Genomic DNA, 18,678 nt, shown 5'->3' on the forward strand with positions numbered 1-18,678 from the left:
TCAGGAATTTTGAATATTATATAAAACCAGATAGTACTTTTGGCAGTGTGGGCAGTGTGCCAAGTCCTGCTGGAAAATGAAATCCCCATCTTCATAAAAGCATAAAAGTTGTCAGTAGCAGAGGGAAGCATGAAGTGCTGTAAGATTTTGTGGGAAAACACTGCACTGACTTTAGACTTGATAATAAAACACAGTGGATCAACACCAGCAGATGACATGTCTCTCCAAACCATCACTGATTGTAGAAACTTCACACTAGACCTCAAGCAGTTTGGACTGTGTGTCTCTCCACTCTTCCTCCAGACTCTGCTCCCTCGATTTCCAAATGAAATGCAAAATTTCATACTGATGATCAGTGATGGATTGAAGAATATATATTTTGGATCCGAACTTCCTATTGTTGAAATGGCGTTGACAGTTCTATTCAGCCAATGGTGATTCATCAAAACTAGGCTTTCCTGTTTTTTCTATGTATTTACTGATATATATTAATTGTTTTCCTCAGGTCCTCCATTGCCAGAAGACCAGTTTGTGGTTGCTGTCAACTGGAGTGGTGTCTCCTTTCAGGCAGGAAAAGACAGAACGTTCCTGCAGCTCTCCTACCCTGAACTAACAGGAGTCCAGATACTCAGGTACTGTTATTTCAGACCTCATCAGTGGTTTTTGGTTTTTTGCTTTTTTTGGGGGGGTATTTATGTAAAAAGTTAAACAGTTATTGTGAGTATTAGAAGCATCTGTGTACCTAATGACTTTTGCAGTTATTAGGTTAGGATTAGGATCAGCCAATCGTGTGGCAGCAGAGCAATGAATACATATATACATTTATATATCTTTTTACATTCTCTTACAAGTCCTCCAGACTATGAAGGAACACATAAAGAATCATGTAGTAACTTAAAAGTGTTAAACAAACCAAAATACTCTGTGAAGCATTTAGATGCTCTTATCTGGGGTGCTGTTAACTTGTGGTTTCTGAGGCTGGTAACTTGTACTGTACAACAGAGAAAACTCTTGCTCTTCCTTTCCTGGGATGGTCCTGATGTGTGCCTGGTCCATCATTACTTTTTTGATGGTTTTTTTTGCGGTGACTGCACTTGAGGATACTTTCAAAGTTCTTGTAATGTTTTGGATTGACTGACCTTCATTTCTTTAAGTATTTTTTTCTTTACTTAGTAGAGTACTTGTTGCTTCTCATAATATATATTAGAACATTATTCAAATAGAGCTATTCACTCTTCACAACTTTACAACTGATGCTCTTAAACACATTAAGAGCATCAGCAACACAAATTAAATAATAAACTCTTGACAAGTTCATCACAGCTGTTAACTGAAAGCCTGAATTATTATATACAGCTAAGATGTGCAAAGCTGTCATCTAAGCAAGAGGTGCTACTTTGAAGAATCCAAAATATAAAACATATTCTGGTTTGTTTAACACTTTTCCATATGTTTTCTTCATAGTTTGTGTGACTTTAGTATTAATCTACATTGCAGAACCCATTATTCACCATTACTTCTTTGTGTCTTTACCTCTACCTGTGTAAATCAGTGAGGGCAGGACAGGTGAGGTGGTGTGCATGTCCACTCTGAGGGGTGAGTATAAGCTGAAGGCAGTGAAGGCACACAGCATGGTAGAGCTGATCACTATCTTCCTCGAGGGGTTAAAGGAACGCTCAGTCTATGCCGTGACCATGCAGGACATCACCCGACAAGGTACAGTACTCATCTTCACTTATTTATGCTTACTTAATTAATAACAGTGCCCGCAAGCATAAAACATCTGGCGTGTATGGTTGTTTGCACCATAATGAACGATAATAATAATAAATAAATAAATAAAACGCTTCTCTGGGGAGCTTTTGTTTACATTCCCCTCCTGCTGTCTCTCTTTAGCACTCTGCGTGACTTTAGTTTAATTTTCCCGCCGTTCTAGGGCTCCCTATGTCCTTACAAGAGCGTTTTTTTTTCACGATCGTGTTCCAATTCACTAGCCGGGGTGGTGGTAATGTATTGGATGGCGACCCTGAAAATACAGGTTAGATCCCACGTTAGGAGCGGTGTGTTTGTTTATTTATTTATTTATTTTTGGGTTTACCTGCTTTGAGATCAACTGTTCTGCAACTGGGTTCAACAACCCTCTGGGCTGGAGAGCTACTAGTCTCCAAAACAGATTTTTTTTGTGGCCCTGTAATGGCTTGGAAAATACGTGGCCCACGGTCTAACTTAATTGCTGACCCCTGTCTTAATGTATAGTTATATCTCATGCAGGAATTGGGTCTTGCCTCAAGAGGGCGTAAATCCTGCTGCCCTAAAAAAGGTTCTCAGAGCCTCTTTTTGGGTAGTGTTCCTCTTGGTGAGAGACTGTTAGCTGTTAGATGCTTCTATAATGCACACAAAGACTTTTTAGCCAATTGACCGAAGGGCCACATGATCTAACTGATAGAAGCAAGATGGTTATTTCCATATAAAGGGCCTTATATATATATATATATATATATATATATATTTATTTGTATATACGTTTAAAACGAGTAGAAGGCATGTACTAATTCTTTTAATTAATCATAGGTGTGTTTTAGACATAACATGACATAATCGAATCAATTTCAATGTATTTTCCTCCTTTCCTCCCATAGATGATGCAACATATTTGAGCTGTAAAAAGGGAGATCTTCTCTGCATTATTAATGATGGCGAGTACTCTAAAGACGGAGGCTGGATTAAAGGACAGAATGAAAGAACTGGCCAAAGCGGAGCCGTTTCTACAGATGCAATCATGATCCTGCCGACCATGAGCCGACCCTCTGATGAAATACTGGTTAGCTGATCAATGTTAAATTTATACTGGTATCTTTTTGTGAATGAGTAGCTGTAAATTTGTTAAGGCGCTTGTTTCTGTGTTGGTAAAAAAGTTATTTATTCTGTTTATTTCAGACTCTTTTGAGCCCAGGCCCAAAGAAATCTGTGCAGGTCAACCCAGTACTGAAGGATGAGGTGAACGTGGACAGAGTGGCTCTTGTTTCTCTCAAAGAGTATTCTACTGAGTTTTTCAGGTACCGCCATATAATAAAGGTTTTCAGATATCTTTGATAACATTAGGACAACACTTTACAAATAAGAAGCAAACAAAGCTGAACTGCTTGAATCTTTGTGCCAGAGGAGGCATGTAGTCACCCAAAAGCAGTGTGTAAGACTGGTGGGGAGAACATGCTCAGACACATGAAAGCTATGATTTAAAAATCAGAGTTGTTCCACCAAATATTGATTTCTAAAATCACTTAAATATAGAACCTGTCTGACATGAATCAGCTAAAATATCTCAAAAAACTAAATATTATGCTGTGTTCTGAAGAAATTCCAAAACAAGTGAGAAAACAAAATCATTGATCATCTATCAGTCTGGAAAAGGTTACAAAGTCATTTCTAAAGCTTTTGAGAACCACAGTGAGAGCTATTATTCACCAATGGAGAAAACATGGAACACTGGTGAACCTTCCCAAGAGTGGTCGGCCAACCAAAATTCAGTTGGATAGTTTTTTACATTAATCAATGAAATTATATAATTTAAAAAGTGCTTTTCATATTTACTCAGGTTATCTTTGTCTGATATTAAAGTTTGTTTGATAATCAGAAAAATGTCAGATTGACAAAAAAGCAAAAACAAAAATAATATGTAGGGGCCAAATATGTATATATACAGCTCTGGAAAAAAGAGAACACTTTAGTTACTGAATCAGTTTCTCTGACTTGTGATATTTATAGGTTTTTGTTTGAGTAAAATGAACAACAAACTACGGACAATATTTTTCCCAAATTTTGAGCATTTATTTGCAGAAAATGAGAAATGGCTGAAAAAAAAGGCGCAGAGCTTTTAGACCTCAAATAATACAAAGAAAACATATTCATATTAATAAAGTTTTAAGAGTTTAGAAATCAATATTTGGTGGAATAACCCTGGTTTTAATCACAGTTTTCATGCATCTTGCCATCATGTTCTCCTCCACCAGTCTTACACACTGCTTTTGGATAACTTTATGCTGCTTTACTCCTGGTGCAAAAATTCAAGCAGTTCAGTTTGGTTTGATGGTTTTTGATTATCCATCTTCCTCTTGATTATATTCCAGAGATTTTCAATTTTGTAAAATCAAAGAAACTCTAAATAACTTTTAAGGCATCTTTTTTTATTCCTGTGGGGGGCAAGTGTGTTTATGTAAGCTGTACAATTCTGTTCATTCTGGTGGTGTTGTGTTGTGTTGTTGCCCCACAGGGAGGCGAATAGAGATGCTGGCAAACATGGGAAAGGGGGCAAAGAGAAACTGTGGGCAAAAGCCAAAGAACCACTCAAACATCCACTACTAAAGAGTCTACAGAACAATTCAGAGCTCAGCCAGCTGGCCTGCCTGTGCTTTTCTGATATCCTTTCTGCTCATTTAAATCTTTTAGGATGTATCACATCAATCACTTCACAACACCTCAGCAAACACCTGGGATACTGAAACAACTGTCAGCTGTCAAAACCCTAGCAACCACTAAGCTAAATGTTCATTCAAAATACATTCTCTGTCTAGAGGCCTTATTTTATTTTAAAATATCTTAATTCCATCTCCCAACACCAGCAGATGACATGTCTCTCCAAACCATCACTGATCATCAGTAAATTTTACATTTCATTCATAAATCAAGGGAGCAGAGTCTGGAGGAAGAGTGGAGAGACACACAGTCCAAACTGCTCGAGGTCTAGTGTGAATTTTTTGAGAGACTGATTTTTGGTTTTTTATTGGCTGTAAACCATAATCATCAACAATAAAAGAAAAAAAAACACAAAATAGATCACTGTGTGTGTAATACATCTATATAATATATGAGTTTTACATTTTGAACTGAATTACTAAAATAAAGTGGTATTCTACTTTTTGATATGAATTTTTTTAATATGCAAAGTTTGATATACATCAATTTTAGAAAAAACTATATATTTTTTAACAGTTGATGATAGGCCAAGTGGTTCAGCGGTCTAAAGCGCTGCCACTATGAGCAGGAGGTCGCAGGTTCGAACCCCCGCTCATGCAGCTTTGCCATCAAGCTGCCGGCGCTCAGAGGGAGCAAAATTGGTCCTCCGGGTGGGTAGATGGCGCTCTCTCCCCACATCACTACAGGGTGATGTCTGCAGCACAGGGCATCTGTGAGCTGATGTATCAGAACTGAGTCGCTGCGCTTTCCTCTGAGAACGCTGTGATGCTACTCGGAAATGCTGCAGCTTAAAAAGAGGCCGAGTCTGAATTTACATGTATCGGAGGAAGCATGTGTTAGTCTTCACCCTCTGGGTGTGTTGGGGCATTACTAGTGATAGGGGGAGTGCTAATTGGCTGAGCAAAATTGGAGAGAAAAAAAAATACAATTGATGATGAGAGAATGCAATACAATACAATACAGTAAAAACAAAAACTTCCACAGTTTTCCTTAACGTTCCTCCACCTATCCTTAAATATATGGGTGACTACCCCATTAAGAACTTGCGCACCCCAATAGAGCTCACAGACCAGATATATGGTCCAGCCTTGGAGCATCCTGAACTGAGAGATGAGGTGTACTGTCAGATCATGAAGCAGATGACCAGCAACAACAACGGGTAAGTCCAAAATAACTGGCAAAGACTGTGTATAAGAGTTGTTAGGTGTTCTGTACACTGCAATCTTTTATTATTCATATTTAATCTGTGTTCTCTCTTTTCAGGATAAGTCTGGAGCGAGGCTGGCAGCTCTTATGGCTCTGCTGTGGGCTCTTTCCCCCGAGTCAGGGCTTACTAAAACATGCTCAGAAGTTCCTCAACTCTAGATCCAGAGAGCCGCTGTCTGCTGCCTGCCTGCAGAGGATGCAGGGCATGCTCAGGTAAGCTGCAGTTAAAATTTCTGCAGATCATTGTTAAAAAAAAAAACAAAAAAAAAAAAAACACAGCATGATTCAGAAGTTGTCTGCAGATCTTTAAAAAGTCTTAAAACATCTTAAATTTATATTTATATGTAAACCAAAAAGTCCTTAAGGTCTTAATATATAAAAAATATCTTAATTACTGTAATTATCTTTATATTTAAAATAAATGTGTTAAATCCATCCCACCCAGTGGTCGAAAAAATGCCACATATTAAAACAACTCCAAAACAGCTCAGTTCAGTTTGTGTTAACTTTCATATTATTTGTGTTAAAATTATGAAATATTGCTTATCAGGAATTACAGGAATCACAAGCTTCCAATGAGGCCCAATCCCATTTCATTTAGTTCATTTAGTTTATTTACTTCAGTGAGACCTATAGTATTTCACAAAGAACAAGAAAAAATGGATTTTAGCTGAAGGAGATCTTTAAAAACTGAGATTTTTCAAAAACACACTCAAAACAGAGGGCAGGGCATATGGCAATACCATAATCAATATATTACCACAGTTTAACTTGTAGTTTCAATGTTTTATGGCCATTTTCTTCTTTATAATCAGCATAAAAAATTATGCTAGTAGTTCATCTTGGTAGCTAGTGAGCTAGCTAACTTTCCCGTTCCACCTTAAATACTGCAACAGGCAGAAAAAGCTGCAGAATTTAAGGTGGAATAGAAAAATTAAAAAAATAATACAAATTAATACAAACTAATTTCAGTTTACCATCAAAGAGGAATTAAGGTTAATTAAAGGTAACTAGTTAAGCAGCAGCAGCAGCTAGGTTGCTGAACTTTAACGCTCCACTGGTGCATTAAGGGTTGTCCCAATTCTTAAGAAGAGGATTTCACCCCTTCCTCTCAGGACAAGAGAAAACAAGGGGTAGAGGTACAAAAAGAAATGGGATTGGGCTTAATTTGACCATACCTGGAGATACCTGAAGGACCTAAACAACTGTAACCCATCCCACGAGAGGTGGTGGTCTCGGTCTGGTCCCAGCCCAACTCCATATCGGTTCTGTTTGTATTGAAAACATGATCTGACCATAAGCCGACCCACCTATCAAATGTACTAAGCCTCATGCTTGCACTAAACGGCTGTTCAGGTGCAGTTTAACCTGCTTTATTACCCATATAATTGCTGCAGCTATTAACTAAAGCCATCTCTCTTTAGAGCAGAAAAATGATATAAACCAAGTTTAGATGTGAAAACACCCTGAGACTGTATGATCTTAGCTGGTTTTGCAAGCGGCATGACCTCCTCAACTCAGTATTTTCTTTATTTTCAGAATTGAAGCCAGGAAATTTCCTCCTCACCAGGTTGAAGTAGACGCCATTCAGCAGAACAGCTCTCAGATCTTCCACAAAGTTCATTTCCCTAACGACACAAGAGAGGTACGGAGCTAACAGCAGTGTCAGCTGTGAGCTGGGTTATATTTTCACTCCCACCACCAGTGGTCTCACTCTGACACTCTTTATTATTTTTTTATCCAGATATTTGAGGTCACCACCACTACAAGGATCCGGGATCTCTGTCGCAACATCGCCAATTATCACTCGCTCTCGTCTGCAGACGGATACAGCCTCTTCGTCAAAACCGCTAACAAGGTTCCTGTTTTCCTTTGATTTGATTGGTAGTTTTGAATGGCTCAGAAGACGACTGTATACAGGAAGTCAAAAATTTGGATACACCCCTTTTCTTTTCTTTTTCTTTCTTTTTATGATTATTTTTTTACATTGTAAATGTAATACTAATGCTATACAGAAACACATGTGGAATTATTTTGTAAACAAGGTAGCCACATTTATCTTTGAGGGTAGTTCTGCACACTCTTGGTATTTTAATCTCAGTGTCTGCATGAGGGAGAATCACCTGGAATACCATAATTTCTGGGCTATTGAGCACACCTGGAAATGTATACTGCACCATTGGTTTAAAAAAAGAAAAAAAAATGTACATATACAAGCCGCACCAGACTATTTGCCACAGTTGTCCATGTTATATTACATGGCATATTTCCATAGAAAAATGTTAAAGAAACTTTTATTTAAATAGGCTACATACACAAAAAAATACAGTAGCCTTCTAAGAAAAGTCGTGAGAGTTAGGTGATAATATTACGAGAATAAAGTCATAATATAATAGGAAAATGTAGTTCAGATTTTGCCATGGAGGTGTCACCACCATTGTGCTTTGGCTCCATGCATCACAAAGGTTGTGCTGTCCTCTATCACGCAGCAGTCCAGCCTTTCCAAACCTGTTGCTGGTAGTGGATTTTTTTTACACTGCTCCACACTGTCAGGATCCACTGGCATGGGTCCGGTTTTGGTAAATTATTTCTCTCTGCTTTTCATCCAAGTCTTCCAGTCAGCTTGGAGCGCCACTTTAAATGCATGATTCACACAACAGTAAGCTTAGATTTTCAATGTTGGCGTGGCATCTAGCTCGTAGCCTGTAAACAAACAAACAAAAGAATTTATTAGCAGCATTGTTAAATAAGCTGCAGTGTTTAAAGGGTGTTTAAAAAAATTGAGGATTTTTGCCCAGAAATTACATTTCGTTTTCTCAGCGTCTTTAAGGAGTTCCTGCAGGTGCTGAACACCTGTAAAGCTTCAGCTCATCCCAAATTACCGTCTCAGTTCATCAGGTTAAGATCAGGGGATTAATGTGAAGGACTAACACTTTTTTACAGTTTACAACGTAATTCCACATGTGCCCCTTAGACATAGTTTTCATGATTTTAAAATTAATCTACAATGTAAAAAATCCATTACATAAAAAAATAAGCAAAAACACTGAAAGAGAAGGTGTGTCCAACATTTTGACTGGCACTGTACTTTAAAAAAAGGTTAATAGGGACATTAATAGGACAGTGGAAAAAAATCATTAATTAACTTGTATAAATTTGTTGATAATTCAGGTAGTGGGCATGAATGAGCAGCAGTACTTTTTCGACAACCTGAAGCAGTACACAGATGCTCCCAAGAAAGGAAAGAAAAGCAAAGAGGGTGAGTAGTAAAGGTAAAACAGGTAAAAAAAAAGGTGTGTAGAATTAGGTGGTCGATATAGTTGATATACACTGGCATGCCATCTATCTGTGTAGTTCTCTGAGTACTGTTAATGACCCAATGAACATATAGTGTATATTGTGTATCATGATAACAAAATGTATCACTAATCTACATAAATATTGCCATATTATCCTCCTCTAGTGCAGCACATTTCTATTGCTAATATTTGATATAATTGTTTTTTTTTTTTTTATCCTTAGGAACTTCAGCAGTTCTTCCATATCTTGTTCTGTTCATGAGGAAGCTCTGGTTTAATGTGATGCCTGGGAAGGACATTACAGCTGACCTGGTCTTTCATTTCCCCCAGGTAGACTTCTAAACATACTGGCTCTCCCACCCAACCACAGTTTAGCTTTTATGTTTCTCATATACAGTTACAGTACCAGTGAAATATTTGGATAAGTCTTAAAAATAAAGTTTTTTCGTTATTTAAGCAATAATAAGTGAGAGGTAAAGTGCTATATCGCAATATATATATATATAATATATATTATATATATATATATATATTGCAAGTATACCACAGTTCCATTATTGCTGTTAATTGAAAGTTTTTTTTGTTCAAGAGGACCAGAAAATATGATCTGTTTGGTTATAAACACTTGTAAGCGCTGCATCGTTGCTAGATTAAGTGTAATACGTGGAGAGCTTCGGCTACAGGTTACAGTGCATTACCGGCTGATTACAGCACTTATAGAATGCCTTTCAGCCAATCACATTGCAGGGTCAGAAATAAACTCTAATTTCAGATAGTACTAAAGTCATCCAAAAAAATATTATTTAGTAAACAGAAAAGTGTTAAGTAAACCAGAATATGTTTTATATTTTAGATTCTTCAGAGTAGCACCTCTTGATTAGATGACAGGTTTGCACATCTTGGCTGGATTTTCTCAGTCAGCTTTATGAGGTAGAGTCACCTGGAATTCTGGCTTTCAGTTAACAGCTGTGCTGAACTCAAGAATTAATTACTTGAGTTTCTTGCTCTTCTTAATGTGTTTGAGAGCATCAGTTGTAAAGTAGTGAAGAGGTAGAGTTACAGGTATACAGTGAATAGATATATTTGATTAATGTTCTAATCCATATTATGGCAAAAACTACTCAACTAAGTAAAGATAAAAATACTTTAAGAAATGAAGATCAGTCAATCCAAAAAAATAAAAATAAGTAAATCAATCTAGATCTTTGAAAGTATTCTCACATGCAGTCGCAAAGACTCATCAAAAACGTAATGATGAAACTGGCTCTCATCAGGAGCACAGGATAAGTATATCAGAATTACTACCTGGAGAAACCACAAGTTAACAGCTCCCCAGATAGGAGCATCTAAATGCTTCATAATAATATATATATATTTTTCCACATTTAAATTTACTACATAATTCCTTATGTGTTCCTTTATACTATACTATATACATACTATATATTGTATGACATCACTATTCATTTACAATGTAAAATAAAAAAAAATCAATAAATGAGAAGATATGTCCAAACTTTTCACTGGTACTGTGTATAGTTAGTAAACCCTTTTTAATTCCCTGGATGTTGTTTTGTGCTCCAGTTGTTTTGTGCTTTCAAGGTTGTAATCTTTTGAATTGGAACACTTCCTCTGCTTCCTTTTTCAGGAGCTGCCGAAGTATCTGCGTGGATACCACACTGTGTCTAAAGAGGAGATGGTAAACTTGGCCGGGCTGCTCTTCAGGGTGAAGGTGGACACTGACCGCTCTCAGTTCGTCATGATTCCTAAAATGCTGAAGGACTTGGTGCCAGCGGATCAGCTGAAGATCATGTCTTCTGATGACTGGAAGAAGGTCCTCCATACAGAGCATCACAACACACACACACACACACACATACACACTACCAGTCAAAGGTTTTAGAAGTTTTTATCAGTACCGGATTTTTCGCATTACAAGGCACACAGAATTATAAGGCACACTATCAATAAACGTCTATTTTCTGGTCTATTTTCATACAGAAAACACACTGGATTATAAGACGCATTTTGAGGCACTAGTAAGGATCAGGGGTGTTGCCATTTTTTCCTTCTAAATTCAGCAGGTCTCGCCGCTGGGGGATAACTAAAAGATAATGAGTCAAAGTCAATTGACCATTGGATGGTAATCTACACAAATTTATCTCCTAAAAAAACAGTTTCAGAGGGCAAGGCAAAATCATAATAAACAGAAACATTGGTGAGTCACTTTGTAAGTGACAGACTGAACCAGATCACACACTTGGCAGGGAGTGATTTTAGTCTGGAGAGGTTGATGTGATCAGTCATGTATTGGCATGTCAATTCTGTTGTATATTTACATTTTCTCCACTCTTTAAAGAAAAAAAAACTCAGTAGTGTTGGGTCTTGTGTTTTTAATTTTCCTTTTATATAAAATAATTTAACTTTTTTATAAATGTAAATATAAACGTTGGATAACCCAAACCCTCCCAGTCTGTTAGCAGAACAAGACATTATCCAAAAGCCATTTTTATTGCAGTAAATTGATATTGTATCAATTACTTGCTCTCATCACTGACCTTGCGTTTAAAGCCGGTGTTGAGTGAATTCAGCACCCCCGCCAGGAAAAGCACCCCCTATCGGGAGTGTGCACCCACGTCTTCTTGGCTTCAACTTTACTTAGAAAATGAAAATACCCAAGACATATTTTAAGCTATGGTGACTCATAAGGAATAATGAAAAAGAAACGTCATCTGCAGCCTCTCCCGAGAGGGGGTGGTTTTCCTGGTGGGGGTGCTGAATTCTGCACCATAGTAGTGCCTAAATCTGCACCCCTGCCATGAAAACACCCCCTCTCTGAAGTGTGTACGCACCGCTTTCCTTATCAAAGCGGAGATAATTGCTTTAGCTAACTTTAATTAGAAACGCGCTCCAGAGAGTTGGTGCTTTTTATGACGGGGTGCAGATTTCTGCGCATATTTGATCCATGTTTCATTTGAGGTCACTTGATTTTCACTTAATAAAAAAAAAAAGAGAGAAAAATTGGGTTGAAATTTTGAAATTTTTTTTATTAATTTATATATAATTTTTTTTACTGTGTGTGTACAAATAGCGCTAATACAGCTCACCTAATTATATTTTACACTTTTTATCTTGTTACCATGGCACCTAATCTTGTATTTATGAAAATGTACTCAATTTAACCAACGTCTCCAACCTGATTTAATGTAGCTTTTGCAGGATATATTAATAATGATCTATAAGAGGAAACACAGGAGAATATTATCAGACAATAGTTTTCTTATTCTTATTTTACAGCACATCATTAACGCTTACAACAAACAGGCCGGCATCACTGTGGACGAGGCTAAAGTCAGCTTTCTGAGGACGATCTCTGTATGGCCCACTTTCGGCTGTGCTTTCTTCGAAGTGAAGGTACCCGAACTTTTAAACGATAATACATTATTATTTAATAATACATTATCATACATTTATCTTCCTTTTCTACATTTTTTTCTTTATCTAACAGCAAACTTCCGAGCGCAGTTACCCCAGTATTATACAGATTGCAATCAGCAAACAAGGACTGACCCTCAGTGACCCTAAAAATAAGGTAAATGTTTCTGAAGTGTGCAGAATGTACATAGCAGTGTAACGTTTAAAGGATTGGTGTTCAAAAAACATATATAAAGAATGTACTGTGTATTCAGTACCAGTCAAAAATTTGGACAAACATATTTCATTTTTTTATATTTTATCTACATTGTAAATGAATACTGAAGTCATCCAGACTATGAAGGAACACATATGGAATCATGTAGTAACTTAAAAGTGTTAAACAAACCAAAATACTCTGTGAAGCTTTTAGGTGCTCTTATCTGGGGAGCTGTTAACTTGCTTTTTCTGAGGCTGGTAACTCTGATGAACCTATCCCGTACAACAGAGGAAACTCTTGCTCTGATGAGAGCCAGTTTCATCATAATGTATCATGGTCTTTGTGACTGCACTTGAGGATACTTTCGATCTTTATTTTTATTTTTATCTTTTATCTTCTCGTAATCTGGATTAGATCATTACTTAAATAGAGCTATTCACTGTATACCTGTAACTCTACCTCTTCACAACTATACAACTGATGCTCTCAAACACATTAAGCGACAAGAAATTCTATATAATAACAGTTGATGAGTTCAGCACAGCTGTTAACTGAAAGCCTGAATTCCAGCTGACTCTACCTCATAAAGCTGACTGAGAGAAAATCCAGCCAAGATGTGCAAAACTGTCTAATCTAAGCAAGAGATTCTACTGTGAAGAATCTAAAATATAAAACATATTCTATTTTGTTGAACACTTAAATAATATAGATGTTTTTTTTTTCATAGTTTGGACTTTAGTATTACAATGCAGGACATTAAAAAAAACACTAAATTTAAGGTCCAACTTTTGAGAGTCAACTGACAGATTCACATTATGTGCAGAATGCAAAGTTTTAAATGTATGCTACTACATAGTGCCATAATCATACATTATTAAATTTGTTTTAAAAAGAGAGAGTTGAAAGAGTTTTTCAAAAGATTTTTTTTTTCATTTTTTATTTGTATTTATTCTAATATTAGTTTAGTTAGAGAACAAACATGTAACACTTACATATACATTTTTGTATATTTTTATTTGTACATCATTCCTGTCATGCTTAATTTTAGTTACTTTTAGTTAATTGTAATGTATAATAGTTGGTACAGTATTTTGAATATTTTGTTAATGACATCTTTTTTTAAGTGGCCATCAAATAAAGCCCAGCATGTGCTCTGTGTCCTGCAGGAGGTGCTGGTGATGTATCCTTTCAGTAAAATCACCAACTGGTCCAGCGGCAACACTTACTTTCACATGACCATCGGCAGCCTAGTGAAGGGAAACACTCTGCTCTGTGAAACGTCCCTGGTGAGAATAGTACACTACACAGAACCACACACACTTAAATATTATAAATATCAGTATTAATAAATATTATGTGAGTATTTATACATACAAATAATATCTCCTTAACAATGCACTTCTGCATCTGTATATGTAAATTGTCCCTATATACAGCTCTGGAAAAAATTAAGAGACCACTTTAGTTTCTAAAAAATATTCTGTTTTTGCTATTTATAGGTTTATTTTTGAGTATAATTAACAGTGTTGTTTTATTCTATAAACTACAGACAACATTTCTCTCAAATTCCAAATAAAAATATTGTCATTTACAGCATTTATTTGCAGAAAATGAGAAATGTCTGAAATAACTAAAAAGGTGCAGAGCTTTCAGACCTCAAATAATGCAAAGGAAACAAGTTTATATTCGAAATTATGAAATCAATATTTGGTGGAGTAACCCTGCTTTTTAATCACAGTTTTCATGCATGTTGTCATGTTCTCCTCCATCAGTCTTACTCCTTTTTTTTTTTTGCTTTAGTCCTGGTGCAAAAAGTCAAGCCGTTCATCTTGTTTTGATGGCTTGTGATCATCCATTTTCCTCTTGATTCTATGTAGAGGTTTTCAATTCAGTTTGGCTCCTAGATTAGCTATTAGTTTAGCTGCTAGTTCAGCTCCTAGATCAGCGGCTAGTGTAGCTCCTAGATTAGCTGCTAGATTGGTGTTACTTTAACTGCTAGTTTAGCTCCTAGTTTAACTGCTAGTTTAGCTCCTAGATAACCCGATAGTTTAGCTTTTAGATTAGCTACATTAGCTGCTAGCGTAGATTAGCTCCTAGATTGTTTTTTAGCTGCTAGTTTAGCTCCAAGATTACCTGATAGTTTAGCTTTTAGATCGACTGCTAGTGTAGCTACTAGTTTAAGTCTTAGATTAGCCGTCAGTGTCTTTTCAAACATTGTGTGATGGTTTATAGGGGTATAAACAGACAACCTGCTGGACTACCTGCTAGATTAGCTGCTAGTTTAGCTCCTACATTAGCTGCTAAATTAGTTTCTAATTTACCAGCTAGTTTAGCTCCTAGAGAACCCACAAGTTTAGATGCTAGTGTAGCTCCTAGTTTAGCTCCTAGATTAGCTCCTAGATTAGCTTCTAGGTTAGCTGCTAGTTTAGCTGTTAGTGTAGCTTCTAGTTTACCTGCTAGTTTAGCTGCTAGTTTAGTTGCTATATTAGTTGCTAGTTAAGATTCTAGATTAGCTGCTAGTGTAGCTTCTAGATTAGCTGCTAGATTAGCTCCAAGTTTAGCTCTTAGATTAGCTGTTAATGTCCTGTCAGTGACTGTGAGATGGTTTTGTGTTTTTTAGGGGTATAAAATAGACGACCTGCTGAACTCTTATGTGAACATGTATCTGGACGAGAGGACCAATGTGAGGCCCAGAAACCAGCTGCCGGACACCTCCAGAATTCAGTACAGACAGATGCCGTTCATATTTAACTGATGAGGTATTTCAGTCAGACTATAATATATCATTTAAAGACCTCCCATCCATCAGAAACCTTCAGAATGTCAGTAAATATTACAGGGTGTCTGAGGAACCTTTAAAATGGCTTTAATTAATCCATCTTTCAGAGGTCTTAAAAAAGCCACAGACAGTAAAAACAGACAGTCATTTTTTCACATTGCATTCAGCAGTTTCCACATTCCATATGCCATTATCTGGTTTGAGCTAGCAGAGACGGTACTCTAATTTTACAAAAAAAATCAAAAACATGAACAGTTCCATTTTTTTCAACTTTTCTTCAGTAAAAACAAAAATCACAAACTCACAGAAAGTCTATACACTCAATATTGATTCAGAGCTTTTGTCTATTTGTGTAAATGGCTTTAATTTAGTTTTTTGGTGGTCGCTGACTTGTCCGTGGTCCAGGCTAGCTCTCTTTATCAGACGCTGGTCGTCGTATATATATATACATATATATATATATATATATGTATATATATATATATATATATAGGTATATATATATGGAAATATCACCTGTCTGGAACTGTTCTGATCCACAAGCCTCACTCACATTCCCAACCTTCATTAATCAGTGCAGTGACACAACGTAGCCTAACGCTTCCCTCCACTCCACACACCTTTATACCGAGTGTCGTCAGGTTGTGGAATGCAGGTTAGTCGTGAACAGCAGATCACAGACTGATAAGAGAGATGCACTGCAGTGTTTAGTGATGACACATTCACTTTAATTAACCCTTTAACATTTTACATTCCTTACTGACGTATTAAATGTTTAATATTTATTACCTGTTGACTGTTATAAATCAATTGAAGTGTGCACTCATTTTAAATGATTAATTGATGTTCGGTTTATTTTTGATTAATTACTTATTAGACTAATTTAAAACGTCATCTGTCTGTTTGTCTTTTCTGTTTAAACTATTTCTATGCTACTTTTTGTCTTACTTTTGAATAGCATGTAAAAATATGTGTATTATTAAATAAAACTTACCTGATTCTAATCTCACTGAGATCGTCTTGCATTTATTTATCAAATTTTTAAAAAAAATCTAATTTATAGTTTTCAATTTAGTTACTAACTGTATTTCAATACAGTTTGTCAGCCCATGTATCAACACTATAGCATCTACCTATCAGCTATCTAGTAATCCTATACCACCCGAGATACTGTAGCAATTAGCAACATCCTAGCAACCATTTAGCAATTCCTGAGCAACACCCAAGATTTTAAGCAATTTACTTAAGTAGAATTGTTGGTTATCTATTCTTTACTGGAGGAATTACTTTTTAAACATATTTCTGAATGGTTTGCTATGGTTTACCAAGTGGTAGCTATAGTATTTCTAAATGGTTTGCCATGGTTTAACAGGTGGTTGCTCTGGTATTTCTGAATGGTTTGCCATGGTTTATCAGGTTGTCTGGTATTTCTGAATGGTTAAAATGTCATAGACTGGTGTAACATTGTTGCTAAGATACCCAAGGGTGGTTCAATGCGTTTGCTAAATGGCTACTAGGTAATTACTATGGTGTTGTAGTAACGGTTTGCCATGGTTTCTGAGATGGTTGCTCTGGTACTTCTAAATGGTTTACCATGGTTTCTAAGGTGGTTGCTCTGGTAATTCTATATGGTTTGCCATTGTTTATCATCAAATGGCTGCTCTTGTATTTCTGAATGATTTGCCATAGTCGGTCAGGTGATTGCTCTGGTATTTCTGAAATGGTTTGCCATGGTTTATTATGTGTTTGCTCTGGTATTTCTGAAATGGTTTGCCATGTTTTATTAGGTGGTTTCTTTGGTATTTCTAAATGGTTTGCTTTTGTATTTCTAATGGTTTGCCTTGGTTTATTTTTTTATTAGGTGCCTGCTCTGGCATTTCTGAATTGTTTACCATGGTTTATCAGGTGCTCTGGTATTTTTAAATGACGAATTTATGAATTTATGTTTAATTGGATTTTTGAATCAAAATATTGCCTTGGAACTGCATGCACAGTTTATTTTTGGACGCATTCCTGTTGAAATGAAGTCATGTGATCTACACTAACTTCAGATGACACTTCATCCCCCAGTTCTGCAGCCTGGGCTCTGAGCTCACAGAGGAAGCTCTGTTATATGTGTGGTTTCTGCGCTGGAGGTTTGAGCTCTATTCCAGCTGCTCGTTTCTGCTGAAAGCTCTGTGCGGTGCTGCGTTACTGACGTGTTATAGAGTGGTGTATTGTGTTAGGCCCTGATCCAGCCTGTCAGAGGGAAATGTTGATGAGCTTTATTGCAGAAATGGCTGTGGAAACGCTCTGGAGCTGCTGGTTATGTAATGGAAGAGTGATGTGTGGGTTCTTGAGATTCTGAGAGGACAGTAATCTCTGACAGACTCTGCATATCTTTGGTTTCTGTCCTAAATGCTGAAAAAGTGAAGGATTAAGGAATTGATTAGGTGTTCTTCTCTGAGAAAAATAGACTTTATAGCAGAGTCATTATTAGAGGTGGGGTTAAACATCATTCATCTGCAGAGCCAGAGAGCAGCTGAAGTTTCAGACCAGCAGTTCTAAGACAAGACATGTCATAGTTTTCGAGAACATTAGCGAACATTAGTTTTATTCTCACTCAAAGTTACTAAAGCCTGCTAGAATAGCTAAACAAGATGTATCAGTAGAAGTATATCTCACTAACCAGTTACATGAGGTTACTGGATTTATCGGATTTTTTACTTACCTATGTTTATTTCTTTTCTTTTGTATTCATTTGGAATGTACTTAGAGTATGTTTTCTTTTTATGTTTGTGTGTATGTATAATATTTGTGTTTTATGTCTGATGGACCCCAGGAAGAATAGAATAATAGCTGCTATCATTACATGAGCTAAAGGGGGTCCAAATGAAAGAAACAAAATAAACAAATAAACATTAACATTTTCTATTTCACCTTAAATTGCCATTTTAAATTAACTAGTCCACATGTTTCAAAACATGCTGTAGTTTTAGAGATGAGTAGAATTTTTTATTTCACTCAAGGTTACTAAAGCTTGCTTGAGTAGTTAAACAAGATGTCTCATTTTTAGTACATTTATGTCTCATATTATGTGTAACGAGCATTAATAAGCATTAACATTTTTTGTTAGCAGTTTCCAGTCTACTTTTCCACCACTGAGTTGTCCTTTCTATGTGCTGCATGGTTGCTTTGGTTTCTGTGTGTTTTTTTTTTGTTTTTTTTAAGTGGCTACAAGGTGGTTACAAATGTGTAGTATAGTGGGCGCTAAGTGATTGCTATGTTGCTGCTAATGGTAATGGTTT

At 36.5% G+C, this 18,678-nt stretch overlaps 1 protein-coding gene across 1 annotated transcript in view; it reads left to right on the plus strand.

The window, feature by feature from the left end:
- myo7bb (myosin VIIBb) overlaps window positions 1-16,400 on the plus strand; it is a 46,108-nt gene extending 29,708 nt beyond the window's left edge. The window contains exons 32-47 of the mRNA XM_022672202.2: window positions 506-632; window positions 1,553-1,716; window positions 2,640-2,821; window positions 2,938-3,056; window positions 4,271-4,416; window positions 5,479-5,632; window positions 5,737-5,892; window positions 7,219-7,324; window positions 7,424-7,537; window positions 8,851-8,938; window positions 9,202-9,308; window positions 10,627-10,812; window positions 12,276-12,392; window positions 12,487-12,570; window positions 13,779-13,898; window positions 15,233-16,400. Coding sequence (XP_022527923.2) covers window positions 506-632; window positions 1,553-1,716; window positions 2,640-2,821; window positions 2,938-3,056; window positions 4,271-4,416; window positions 5,479-5,632; window positions 5,737-5,892; window positions 7,219-7,324; window positions 7,424-7,537; window positions 8,851-8,938; window positions 9,202-9,308; window positions 10,627-10,812; window positions 12,276-12,392; window positions 12,487-12,570; window positions 13,779-13,898; window positions 15,233-15,367 — 2,105 coding nt within the window. The 3' untranslated portion in view covers window positions 15,368-16,400. The remainder of the gene's footprint in view (window positions 1-505; window positions 633-1,552; window positions 1,717-2,639; window positions 2,822-2,937; window positions 3,057-4,270; window positions 4,417-5,478; window positions 5,633-5,736; window positions 5,893-7,218; window positions 7,325-7,423; window positions 7,538-8,850; window positions 8,939-9,201; window positions 9,309-10,626; window positions 10,813-12,275; window positions 12,393-12,486; window positions 12,571-13,778; window positions 13,899-15,232) is intronic.
- The last annotated feature ends 2,278 nt before the right edge of the window (window positions 16,401-18,678 follow it).

This window comes from Astyanax mexicanus, chromosome 18, assembly GCF_023375975.1.
Source record: "Astyanax mexicanus isolate ESR-SI-001 chromosome 18, AstMex3_surface, whole genome shotgun sequence".
In the NCBI taxonomy this organism is placed as follows: Eukaryota; Metazoa; Chordata; class Actinopteri; order Characiformes; family Acestrorhamphidae; genus Astyanax; species Astyanax mexicanus.